This window comes from Typha angustifolia, chromosome 4 (assembly GCF_048772165.1).
Source record: "Typha angustifolia cultivar Huaian chromosome 4, ASM4877216v1, whole genome shotgun sequence".
NCBI classification, from domain to species: Eukaryota; Viridiplantae; Streptophyta; class Magnoliopsida; order Poales; family Typhaceae; genus Typha; species Typha angustifolia.
The window spans coordinates 1,540,905-1,554,168 of record NC_133242.1 but is presented as its reverse complement, the minus strand read 5'-3'; the positions used below and the strand labels follow the sequence as shown (position 1 = coordinate 1,554,168).

The following is a 13,264-nucleotide window of genomic DNA, read 5'->3' as shown; positions in this document are numbered from 1 at the left end:
AAAGGAGAAGCCTGAAGCTTGAAGCCTTTCCTTGGGCTCCGTTTCTTCCACTTTGCCTCCCTCTCTGGAGTCTGGACCACCACATCCCACTCTCTTGCTTTCCGAATCCGGCCTCAAGAAAGCTCCTCTTTTTTTAAGTCCTAAAACGCCACGCTTATCCCCCCTTAATCCACCGTTAATCCCCATCCTAATCCATCTCCTTCCCGGCCCCAGCGACAGCGACGCCAGATCGCTTCCATGGTAGGATATCCAAAGGCTCCCCCGGATCGCCTGCATTCGTAATAGCACGAGTTATCTAGATTCTGCACAGTTGTCGAGCTGCGATTGGCTGTGAACTCCTTAATTACAACAACCCCTACATAGTTCCCACTTCTGGTTATATTTTGTGTAGTTTTTTAGAAACCCCTCCACTTTCCTTCACTACTTTCTCCGCATCTCTCCTCCTATAAAGTTCCCTGCCTCTCTCTCTTTCTTCTCTTCGCTTCTCTTCTCTTCTCTCCTCTCCGCGATCTTGTTTACCCTCCTCCTCTTCCTCTTTGGATCCCGACCTCCCCATTCTTATAAGCAATGGCAACCGCCCTCGAGGAGGCCGCCGCCTCCGACCAGCCCGCCGGCGCCGAGGACGATAGAGTCTACCTCGTTCCCTACCGGTAGATTCCTAATCTTCTCGATGCGAATCAATCGGCTAGGGTTCTAATGCGAACCCTAATGGGCCATTTGTTCCTTTGACCAACGCGTGAGATAGCGCATTGCCGAAGACTGATTGATTCGATTTCTTTGTCCGAATTGTGCGGGACAGGTGGTGGAGAGTGGCGCAAGAATCGATGGCGGAGGACGAGCTCAGGGGGATCCCTTACGCTGCGACGTCGGCGTCGTCATCGTCGTATTATGGGATGAAGATTATCAACAACTTCTTCAATTCGGATCTGGTTTTCAATCTTCGGCGCAACGATGGTGCGAGGCAGAGCGACTCAGAAGAGGATGCCGCAAGCCGGAGCTACGCGCTGATTCCATTGGATTTGTGGTACCGTGCGATCAAATGGTGAGTGTTTTCTAGTGTCCTTTTCTTTTCTTGGAATTAATATTCTAATACTTCTTGATTGGTTTTCTGCACTACTTTGCTTGATTGGGAAACTTAGTTAGTAGCATGATTTTGCATAGTCGGATGCCTAAGCGATGTTGGTCGATCACCTTAAGTTATATGGAAAGCTTCTATCCATAAAAGGATAATGCTGCAAGAGGCCACTTAGTAGCAATGACTACTTTCATTGCAAGCGATTTAATTTGTGAGAGAAAGGATTCAGTAGGAATTCAGGGCTTAAAAGAGCAGATTGAAAAGATAAAGAGGGAAAAAGGGATGATGTTATTTTGCTGCCTGTTTAGCTCATGGCACGTAAGTTGTTATTTAGGTGGCTCGATTTGTTTAGTGGATACCTTTTTGGTTTTAACTAAAGACAACAGAACAGGTGTCATTGAGCTTGTTACTTTGATTTAGTTGGCTGTATGTACATCCGGTTGCCTCACATTGTTTAGTTTGGTATTTCTTTGGGCCTGCAGATATACGTTATTTTTCTGCCACTTTGTTTTGTGTTCGAGTTCTTCATGCTTATCATTTACAAAATTTTCTTCTCTACTCCCACAGGCATAGTGATTATAATATGATGTTAAAGAGCAACAAGAACGTGTCAATTGCTGAAGTGGGCTCCCTTGATGTTTATCCTTTGATGCTTAGGATTTCAGTTATACGGGAAACAAATATGTTGACTGTAAAAATTAGCAAGAAGGTCTGTCACGATGTCCCTATGCTCTTTCGCTTACAGCTGAACATGTATCTTATTTTTCCTTTATTGGCACTAATTGGTGTCCTACGTAGTATGCTTACCCACACGTGCACTGGTAATTCTTTTCTTTTTCCCCTATAGTTGGTAATTTGGTTGAGATACAAAGTTTCTTTATCAGAATTTTGTTGGAAATGGAAAATATTGGGAGATTGAATAAATTTTCTTGTGAAGTAACCTGGCTATGTCATACTATCAGCAGGACAACTTTTTTATGTAATCTCTAGAATTAATGAACTTTACGTATGGGGTTTATTTTACATCAATTAGCCGTCACTTTTCTACTTTTACCATTTAAGATCATCATAGTAGTTCTCTATGCAATTGTGGTCACTGTACTTTTTCCTATATCATTATATCCCTGACTCTTTCTTTGATCCTTTACCTCCTGTCCTCTATTACAGGGGTGGCTTAGCCATCATGACCATGCTGTTTTTGATGGATACAAGTATAACAACATCTCTCCCCCCCCCCCCCCCCCCCTCCTCCTCCATTCTCTTCCCTAACCCTTTCCTTTGCTGTCCCCTACCTTTTTGCCCTCTCCTCTTATTCCTTCGGCAATCTAACGGTACCTGTATTTGAATGAAGTCAAACCAAATGCCTTACGGTATAACCATATCATTTATACTTTTGTCATTTCATGCAGCTAAGTTCTCTGTTGTAATGATGGTTTGACATTTAGGTCAAAATTTGTTTTCTTTTTAGTTTTTATACTTAAAATATATATAATGGGACAAAATGCTAAAGTAGCAGCGGTAAGTGTAAGCTACTGTGAAGATGTGACATTTTTTCTACTATTTATCTAAATATGGAAGATTATCGTGCTTCCTCATCATTATTACTTTGTTTCTTTTTCAGGATAATGCAGTCGAGAATTACAAAAGGGCCCTTAAGATTTTTACTGTTGATTCTGAACCTGTATGTACTATCAAGTAGATGTTTTCCAGTTTGAGCTTTAAGCAGAAATTTATAGCAATTCTGGGAATTTTATTCACTTTATCTTACATTGGGTTCAGGTTCATATCTGGGATTTTTCAGGGCAAACTAATCTCATACTAATGAATGAATGGAACAAGTTACCTCTAGATTGTCGTCAGCCAGATCAGGAGGTAATTGGCAAATAACTTAATGCAATTGATGTTTTTATCTTGTTCTTTTGCCTGAGGAAATGATTATCTGATAAAAATATTCCCTGAGTTGGTCTGCATTTTAAGGATACGTTTTCCTTCATATTAATTCAATCAAAATCTGGTGTATCATTTAGTGGTGCTGAGTTATACATCTTTCTCTAGCCACTTTTCCGACAGTTGTGCATCTGAAGTTTCTTCCCATTGTTACAGATTTTGATAAATTTTCAGTGGATTTTATGATCTAGATTTTGTGCTCATACCTAAGAGGGCAACTTTAAGGCCGAAGTTTTTGGAAAGCTTGATCTCATCTACCACTTGTGAATCTGTCTGATTAAGTAAGCATGTATGAGTTTTATGACTAGTGATCAACTTTGTGAATAATTGAGATCATGCAAACTAAATCAGAATATAGAACAATATGAGCTCTAATGCAACTATTATGTATAAACTTTGGGTAGATTTTTTCATATTCAATTGTTTACATCATTGAAAAGTAGTACCTAGGATTTCACATTTTCACACATAATAGATGCTTCAAAATTACTTAATGTGCATTCTCCTAACATCATTGAACTAAATAATTATTATCTAATGGAGAGAATAGAGAGAAATGAGAGAGTGGGGCAACGGAGAGAGAAGAAATAAAAAAAATTAGAGAGAAGATAGAGAGAAGAGAGAAAAGAGAGAAAAGAGACGGGGAGAGCCCGTATTGGATGAGATTGGCCGATACGACCAAAATTTGGAACCATGACATTAGCCCATATCTAGGTAAGACTCAGGCCTACTTCTATACCAAATTTCAGCCCCAAACTTTACCTCTAAGGGCCACAACTAGCCCAAAGCTTTAGCTGCATCTAATAGAGTCATGTCACCCTATCAAGTCTTAAGTTTTCTGCCCATTTGATATATGTCCTAGCCCAATCCTTAGGCCCTCTCCATGGTCATCTCTCATTAAGACCTAGACCATCCTCTAATCAAGTGGCAAGCCCAGATTCATATCAAAAGGGCACGTGATGCTCATAAGCACTAACTATCTAGATCAAATCTAGCCAGCCAGACTCGTGTGCCCTAAGCTGAGTCCCCTTTCTTCCTTTCTTGGCCGACCTCTGATCCATTTGAGAGGACCCTAACCTAGAGTTGTATTAGAATATGAACAAATAGCTCATGTGCAAAGAAAAAGAGTTCGTTAAGAAAAAGGTGTTGTAGTGCACAAGGCTCTAACTTACATGTGGTCTGGAATGCACAAGGCTCTAGCTTACATGGGTCTGGAGAGGGGAGAAGTACATAATCTTGCCCTAACCTTTGAGGTTGTTTGCAAGACTTTAGTCATGACTAATGACCTTTTGGATGCAATGGCCAAGTCTTACCGTCACACCAAATGATACTATAGGAAGCGAGCTAGTTGACTCTTGTCACTGCCTATGCTGCCAAAGGCCTGAAGCTCCTCCATGTGCCATCAATATGCTTCATTTGATAGTTAGGCACCTAGATAATCTTATAGTTATTTTTATGATGATAACAATTAATCACCTGTCATCTTTCTATTTAGCTTTTAGGCAATTAAGCACTTGCATTATCGACATGATTGCTGGCACAATCTACGAGGGCACATAGTGATGCCATAGTGGATGAGTATGTGAGATAATTGACAATCATGGAAATTTCCAAAAGAATGAGAGTCTCCTGTTTTGTTAATATCTATTCTATAAGCCATTACATGATGATTAGGCAGCTAAAGAACTTAACAGTATGATATCTTATGTTAGGACAAACAACTATCTGGTAGTTCTTTTTTAATACGTCCTTAGATGATGAGAATTCCTTAATAAACTTAATTAGCTTTGATAGGACAAACGAGAACTTATCTACCTATTGTACTATAAAAACATAATTAATCACTAATTGTTGAGCGTACCTAAATCAGACCCTTTCATGAGGTTACTATGAAAAGAAGAGTATATCTCCAAGAAATATAAACATATAAAAGAGATTATTTAGATAAACTAAAACTTCATTAGACTCAGTCACGACTCGGATCTAAAACTTTATTGCCTGTCTCTTGCTCTGTGCATCAGTTCTTCGTGCATCAGTTCTTCTATTATATATACATGACAACACAAAGTAACATCCCATATTGTGTGTATCAAAATTCTGCTTGTGATTTTTCTGTGGAGTACTCTTATGCTACTATCGTTTTCTTTTCATGATTGACTCAACTTTAGGTTCAATGCTACAAATCGTGCTTTTCTTGTTTTCTGATGTTATGTTTCACCTTCACCCCACCTATAAAAAGAAAGAGAAAAAAAGAAGAAAACAGCAAAGGAACACTGGATTGTCTTAATACACATTTAGTTAGTTCACAACCAGAGAAGACTTTGATCGAAATTATGTAAACTTATGATTTGCATTTGCATTTCTGATTATCTTGGTGGTGTTGAGTATGCAGATTCTTCTAGAAGTTCAAGTCTATGCTTTGTCAGAGTCATTGGTTTCCAGGGTTGATGGAAAAAAGAATGAGTTGGCACCTCAACAGATTAAAAGCGCTGGTTTATCTTCTGGTGTTTCCTCTTTTAGCAATGGAAATGTCAGGGATATGGACTCTGATTTGTTAGGTGGAAGCTTCAGTGGAGCCAGTTCTTTGGGGTTAACAGGATTGGAGAATCTTGGAAATACATGCTTCATGAACAGTGCAATCCAGTGCTTGGCTCACACTTCAAATCTTGTTGATTATTTCCTTGGAGATTATCACAGAGATATAAATCATCACAATCCATTAGGAATGAATGTAAGTTAAGATTTATTTTTTTCTGTTTATTATTTTCAGAAATGACTATATTCTGTTGACTAAGCAAAGGTCTTGGCTATAAGTTGTTCTATTTGATGATTTTTTCTTAATCAGGGTGAACTTGCTTTGGCATTTGGGGATCTGCTAAGGAGGTTATGGGCTCTTGACAGAACACCAGTTGCTGCACGTCATTTTAAGGCCAAGCTTGCTCGGTTTGCCCTTCAATTTAGTGGCTACAACCAACATGATTCACAAGTTAGTGGTTTTTCTTTCTCAAACTCTATTCGGGTTTTGTTGTGATAGGAAACTTGGTAGCTTAAGATTGATAAAATTTGTTGATAGAGAGATACTAATTCTGACTAGATATTTTCTGCTTAATTTAGGAGCTTCTTGCTTTTCTTTTGGATGGACTGCATGAAGATCTTAACCGTGTAAAACATAAGCCTTATGTAGAAGCCCAGGATTCAAATGGTCGTCCAGATGAAGAAGTAGCAGATGAATACTGGGAAAATCATTTAGCTCGAAATAATTCTATTATAGTTAACATTTGCCAAGTAAGTGGCATTTATTTCTTTATGCTTTCAGATAATTTATCAATTGTTTTTCATTACAAAGACATTCTACCTTTTAGTTTTGCCATGATCTTCATTGTTGCAGTAACTCATTATTTGTTCTCTAAATGACAGGGTCAGTACAAATCCACATTAGTTTGCCCTGTTTGCAACAAAGTGTCCATCACATTTGACCCATTCATGTACTTATCTTTGCCCCTGCCTTCAACGGCAATGAGAACGATGACTGTAACAGTTTTCAGTACTGATGGCCATACAGAGCCATCTCCTTACAGCATTACTGTGCCGAAATTCGGAACATTTAATGATTTTATTCAGGCCTTAAGTGTTGCTTGTTCATTGAGAGATGATGAGAGCCTGCTGGTTGCTGAGGTATGTTTTTTCTTCTGCATTACCTTTTATCTCATGCGACCAGGCAGTGGACTACTTGTGCCTGTTTCCTATTACCAAGCTGCTTGTGCATGAGATATATCTTAAATTACTTTACAAACAGGGAGAGTTTTCTGCAGGTCTATAATAACCGTATCATCCGTTATCTGGAGGAGCCTTCTGACTTGATCTCCTTACTTAGAGATGGAGATCAACTGGCAGCATACCGGCTACGGAAAGAACATGAAAAGTCCCCACTTGTGGTGTTTATGCACCAACGCATGGAGTAAGTTATATTCAAATTTTTAGAGATTTTTTATTGCTAACTAATATCTTTGCTTCAGTGTTAGTAGCTTAATTTTACTACCCTGAGGTTTTAGTCATGCTTTTCTCCACAACTTCTACCTTCTTTTATATTTGGAATTTGAACTTAAGATGATCAACAATCTTGCTTTGTTGCTAAATGTTGAATTTTGATTATCAAAAATGAATCTTTACTTATGAGCACCATTGTGAATTTGTAGTACTCTGCTGTCTGAATATCTGAACCATTATTAACAAGTATGACTCAAGTCATATCTTGAACTTAAAAATTATAAGTTAAACTACAAGCTTCCCATTAAAATTTTGACAATTTTTAACATCTTGAGGTTAGCTTTTCAAAATTTCAACAATCAATGGCTCTGAAAGTGTTAAAACTTTCTAAACCTTTACACAAAGTTTCTAGTCCAACTTAGAAATGATTTAAAATTAATTTGTTTTTCGTGGAATGAGTTTAAATTTTTCCATGATTATGTCACTTGATATTTTCAGTTGTACTGAGTGCTGACATGTGCATTCTTTCAAGTACAAGATGCCAATGGAGCCTTGCACATTGACAAATATGCCTTCAAAGTTTAATATATCACCCCTGCATTCTTCTGACTTGATTGCCATATATGTAGAAAATATTGACTCTTAAACCATCATTATTATCCTATAGTCTGTGCTTTCATGCTTTGTAGATTATACTGTGTTGGTTGGATTATGGTTGGATTATACTGTTGAGATTATATTAAATCATTTTTCTCTTACCACCAGAATCATAGGAAAATTCTCTATGGAGATCTGAAACTTCCTTCATCTCAGAGTTCATTAATAGAAGTGCATTTGTCTATACCTCCTTAAGGACTAATTCTTAATTATTGGCTCTTCTAAACTTTTATTGTCTTTTGAGTAAGCTCTTAAATGTTGACTTACACAGTTAACCTTTTTTCTGAAGAGATGTAATTGATGTGGAGTTTGGTATTACTTCATTCTGCAGGATTAGTAGTTTTAGTCTTTAGATTATTAGTAATACTAAATACTGGTTTTCACATTTTTTTTTCTTTTACTGTCATCTGATTGTGTCATTGCATTTAGGAATAACATTTTTGGCAAAATGACTTCACGCTTGAAGGCATTTGGAGTTCCTCTTGTTGAAACGCTACCTGACACTGTAGATGGATCCACTATCCGCACTCTTTATCTGAAGTTGCTGAATCCATTTCGACGATCCAAGAATGTCATTTTAGATGATGGTGATAAAGAAATTTGCACAAATAGTCATGCTGATGAAGTTGATGAGATGGATGAGCATCTGCCAGACTGTGAACGCACAAATGAGGTTCATGAAGAGGACACACATGATGATGATGATGAACTGCAATTTTACTTGGCAGATGAAAGGAATCATTGCCAACAGACAAAAATTGAAATAGATCAACCAGTTCTGCTAACTACTACACAAAAGCGCTTGCATGTGATTGTCTTTTGGCAAGATAAAACATTGGAACAATATGATGTTTGCCTTCTAAACTCTTTACCTGAGATACACAAGTTTGGGCTTTTCCCGAAGCGATCTCAAGATTCTGTTACTCTATATGCATGTCTTGAAGCCTTCTTAAAGGAGGAACCACTAGGCCCAGAAGACATGTGGTAAGTGTTACTCATCAATAATTTACAGTACTGTATTTTGTGTTAGTCTCTGATGTCTGTAGCAGCAACCTCGAAAAGATATTACAACATAAGGTTGTCTTTAACACTTCGTGTTCCGTTTTCTTAGTATTCTGTGGTAGAAACTAGAAAGCAATTATTAGGTTTATAATAACACTTTTTGTTTAGATTATTGTATCTTATGAGCGATCTCAAATATAACCATAAGTATACTAGTCTTCCTATAAATTGGTTGGCTATGGTATATGACCAGTGACTGACTGATATGAGGAAAGGGAGATAAGAAATCATTGCTGGAAATTCAATTCACGAATCACCATAATAAGGAAAAGGAGCTGTAAGAATCCATCTTCATAGTTTGTTAACAGTACTTTTACCATTTTATGTTTGGTTGCCAAGCTACCTAAAAGCAGCTCTCTTTTATCTGATCTTGTTACTAGATATTGAAGGATGAACAATAAGGTAAGCAAAAGGTGGAGTTAGGTTATCATAGGAAATAAGGATTAAGATTTCTTTGCCTTTGCAGTGGGGATTCAATTTTCCTTCTGCATATGGTAAGGGTACTTCTGACAATACCTTTGTTTTTAAGAATCTTCAGATTTTGTGATCTAGCTGGGAATAATATGAATAGTGCTTAACCAATACAAAATTGTTAACCTTGTTGGTAATGTTGATAGACTGTGATCAGTAAAATAATTCTTCTTATCAAGATGCGACATGGCTTACTTCAGATTATTCTTTGAGCTATCCCTACTTGCTCTCACACGCACAGGCATTCACCTTTCCAAAGAAAACACACCACTCTTTTCTTCTCTGTTTATGTGCTTGCACTTGATAACATGCAGTAAAAAGTTATTCCATCTGTTTATCTGTTTATGTTTTGATTGCAGGTATTGCCCATGTTGCAAAAAGCATCAGCAAGCTAGTAAGAAATTAGATCTTTGGAGGTTGCCTGAAGTTCTCGTTATACATCTGAAAAGATTTTCATACAGTCGGTTCATGAAAAACAAGCTGGAGACATTTGTAGACTTCCCTGTTCATGACTTGGACTTGTCAACGTATATTACTTATAGTAACAAAGAGTCATCCAACCACTATCGGTTGTATGCTATTAGCAACCATTATGGAAATATGGGGGGTGGACACTACACTGCATATGTCTATGTGAGTTGCATTTTGACTCGCATGTTTCCTCTTATTGCATTTGATTGATTGCCTTGTTGCCTATCATGAGAAGAATTTCTGCTGCTGGTCTCTTTTTGAAATGCCTATAGTTCAGAGCATTTGTTTTCACTTTTTGGTGGCTGACAGCTTAGTGATTGATATCTTTCATTTGCCTGTTATTACATTCAATGATATATATATATATATATATATATATATATATATATATATATATATATATATATACATACATACTGTCGTGGCCTAACTTGATGTGTGAGATGATAGATCACATACTTATTTTGTTATTCTAGAAAATGAATTTAAGAAACCTAATGAATCTGATTGTCTATGTGATATTTTCTGTGAGCTTCCTCACAAACACATTAAATTTATTTCCTATCTGCAAATTTAACAGACAATTTTTTCATGTTGACAATGTTTTATTGTAGCATGAAGGAGAGAAGCGATGGTATGACTTTGATGATCACCATGTTGGCCCTATCTCTGAGGAAAGCATAAAGACATCAGCTGCTTATGTTCTTTTCTATAGGAGAATATGAAGCGACAGCTTAATTACACCATTACTGTAGATTCTGACCATGTCATAGTCAAGGCAGAGTTGCTGGATGATCCAGAGCCAAAACATTGCATTCTTTCAGATAACGAGGCTCTTTCTAGCCCTGCTGCTTTTTTGATTGAGTTGGAGGAAGAAACACAAGTTCTTATTGACATAGTTATGGGGGAGGTCTTCTTTCAATCAAGCTACTTCGAATCATCCGCCTGTATAGGACTTCTTGCAAACAGAGATACTTGGTGCCGGTTGGTTATTCTAGTTTCTAATCCCTTTGTCACTAATATCTTCATGATGAGGAGAAAGATTTATTATTCTAATTTCTTGTAATTCTTTATGAGCATATCAACTGCTATTTAATTCTAATTATTTCTCAAATTTTGTATTATTAGATTCCTTGATTCTTATTTACAATCTAGTTCTTCGCTTGGGCTTTGAGCTTATTATCTCTAAGATTGTTACAAGTGATGAATGTCCCGTGCAACTCAACTGTCATGAATCATGGAATTATTTTTGGGGTATCTCACTTTCTATGGTATTTTCTGGCTATATCTGACACAACTTTGAATTTTATTGAGTGTCTGAAGTGATTCCATTGTGGTTAACAAGGACGCTGCAACCTAGATTCTTACTTATGGACAGGTAGCTTTTTAAGACGGTCCAGGGTATTTGTTTATTTATATTCAAATCTATATGCCAAGATTTATTTCTTTTTCTTTCATTATGTACAGGAAGAGAGAGAGCAAAGTGGACTGCTAGTGACATCTTCGGACAGTGGATGACAAAATCATATGACTTCATCCCATTCAAGAGGTCGATACCCTTATATCATGGAGCAATGGGCTTCTCAACTCTCCGGTAACCACCAGGTATACCACCCTTAATAGTGTGCAGAATGTGTTCGATGGTCTTTTTCTCTCTGAATTGCTGTTATTTCTCTTGATGTTCTTGGCGTCTTAACCTGCACTGTTGGCTGTTCTTTCCAAGGCATGCAGCACAGCTTACCCATGCTGTGACATCCCGGGCAGCCCCCCCATTTAGAGTCATGTGTGTCTGCAGTTCCAGCGGACTGACTGCTCAAAGTAGTTCCCAGTCGGCATAGAGATCCGATCCAAATGTGCAAGTAGAAATTACTATTTACTACTGACTGGTGGAGTAGGGACCAGTTGGATTACGAATTTATGATATTTTTGGTTGTTAGTAGATCCCGTGGCGTGGGCAGGGCCAAGTGCAAATATGATGTCTACCTGCTACTACTCCTGCCCTAACAATGACAAAACCGTCAACATTTTGGGGAATTTCCAAGCACGGTGTGGTGTCCGCCCTTGCATGGATCCTTTTCGCCTGTGAACAAGAACCATTTTTGATCGACATCAAAGTACATCCTCTCCATGTGCATGGTTCCTGCTTTTTGTTCTAGGTCTTAATGTTGGCCATTTGGTGGGTGTGTGTGTGTGTGTGTGGACTCGAAGTACAAGCAATAGCTACAGTTGGGATATTGATGGGTGCGAGGATCACTTTTTTGAGTCCAAAAGGTGTATTCTTTTATCTCTCACTCTTCTCTCTCTCTCTCTCTCTCTCTCTGAGTCCAAAAGGTGTATGTATTCTTATCTGTCTCTCTCTCTTCTTCATCATTAATCGTTGAAGGTTATCATCAGCACCGTATCAATTGTTGTTGTACTCACACAACCATTCAAGCCCGGTGTGATCGTCGTTAAACGGCGCACGGAGAAAAGCTGACAGTCCTTTTTCCCGATGCACATGGTTTGCTAGCTGTCATGTTACATGTCCTTAAAGACATGTTGTCCAATTTGCAAAGAATTGGATGTGCTCTTTTGAATCTTGGCGATCGACTCAGACGACTTGTCCCTTTTCTGATATGGCCCAACACTTAATGTCTTTTACTTTAGACCCAAAGGACACGAACACGGTAGGACATTAGTGTGTGGTGTTGTAGCTTTGAGATAAATTTATGGAAAACTTTGCCCTTCGATTACTAGTGTCTGCAGGCAGCCTAATAATGTTCATCCACAATATGGACCAACTTACTCAGACGCAAGACCTATATATATTTATCATCTGATCGAGTCACCCTATGGCCAGCCGTAATCTGGGCATCTTGCTTGCGCTATCTTGCAATTTTCTAATAAAATTTTCAGTTACAAGGTGTTTAACAAACATCCATTCATGCAAAATCAGTCGTTGACTCTCACAATCTTCTTAGATCAAATCCAATGTCGCTCACCATATTATTATTATCTCTCACACATTGCCTTTTTGGGTCGCCATGATCTGGCTTTTGCCTTTGACATTTATTGTTTAAGAATACTCTCAAACAGTTTCATTTTAGTCTAACATCAGCTCACTCTCTCTTTTCTTAACCATGATAGCCGGGACACACGTCCAAAATCCAAACAAGTAATCAAATAGGATTCAATCTCAAGAGATTGAAATCCGGGCTATGTAACTCCTGCCGTTCTGTATCTCTTCTCTCAAATTTCGTACGGTGTCAGAGCGTGTCAAAATTTACCAGCCCAGTTGGATAAAAGATATAAGATATTAGCTTGAAGCTAAGTGTGTGGGAGAGTTGAATGGTCCCCCCAACCTCCATAACGAATAGAGCCACCTGATAAGCCTAATGAAAGGGGGACAGACATGTCAATGGAGAAGCTGAGGCTGAGACTTAACAGTCTTTTGAGAGAATGTGACATGGCCACGCCCTTCTCCTTCCCCTTCCCCTTCCCCTTCCCCTTCCCCATCCCTATTGCTCTTTCTCTTTTGCAACCTCCCTGTAATCAAATCACCCTTATCTCATGGAAAGGGACAGGGCTTCAAGCCTCATCTACCTTGTCTCTTCT

At 38.2% G+C, this 13,264-nt stretch overlaps 1 protein-coding gene across 3 annotated transcripts; it reads left to right on the top strand.

The window, feature by feature from the left end:
• The first annotated feature begins 25 nt into the window (after positions 1–25).
• Positions 26–12,179, top strand: LOC140759045 (ubiquitin carboxyl-terminal hydrolase 8). 3 transcript variants are annotated; one of them, XR_012104198.1, is made up of 16 exons: positions 26–650; positions 800–1,042; positions 1,643–1,784; positions 2,697–2,756; positions 2,855–2,947; positions 5,415–5,753; positions 5,868–6,008; positions 6,137–6,307; positions 6,440–6,697; positions 6,835–6,980; positions 8,096–8,650; positions 9,559–9,832; positions 10,285–10,654; positions 10,994–11,048; positions 11,138–11,275; positions 11,394–12,179. XR_012104198.1 is itself a non-coding variant. In XM_073095507.1 (13 exons), the coding sequence occupies exons 1-13, from the start codon at positions 568–570 to the stop codon at positions 10,393–10,395; spliced, it is 2,616 nt and encodes an 871-aa protein (XP_072951608.1). In that variant the 5' UTR covers positions 26–567; the 3' UTR covers positions 10,396–10,986. The 3 variants fall into 3 exon arrangements, 1 of the variants encoding a protein (XP_072951608.1); XR_012104199.1 differs by lacking the exons at positions 10,994–11,048; positions 11,138–11,275; positions 11,394–12,179 and adding an exon at positions 10,799–10,986; XM_073095507.1 differs by lacking the exons at positions 10,994–11,048; positions 11,138–11,275; positions 11,394–12,179 and having other exon boundaries at positions 10,285–10,986.
• The last annotated feature ends 1,085 nt before the right edge of the window (positions 12,180–13,264 follow it).

What these genes read in the sequence shown, in the direction of transcription:
- LOC140759045 (XM_073095507.1), top strand. Translation starts at nt 568, where the DNA reads ATGGCAACCGCCCTCGAGGAGGCCGCCGCCTCCGACCAGCCCGCCGGC. An exon ending in GTCTACCTCGTTCCCTACCG is followed by an intron (nt 651 to 799) that starts GTAGATTCCTAA and finishes TGTGCGGGACAG; the next exon opens with GTGGTGGAGAGTGGCGCAAG. An exon ending in ACAACCAACATGATTCACAA is followed by an intron (nt 6,009 to 6,136) that starts GTTAGTGGTTTT and finishes TGCTTAATTTAG; the next exon opens with GAGCTTCTTGCTTTTCTTTT.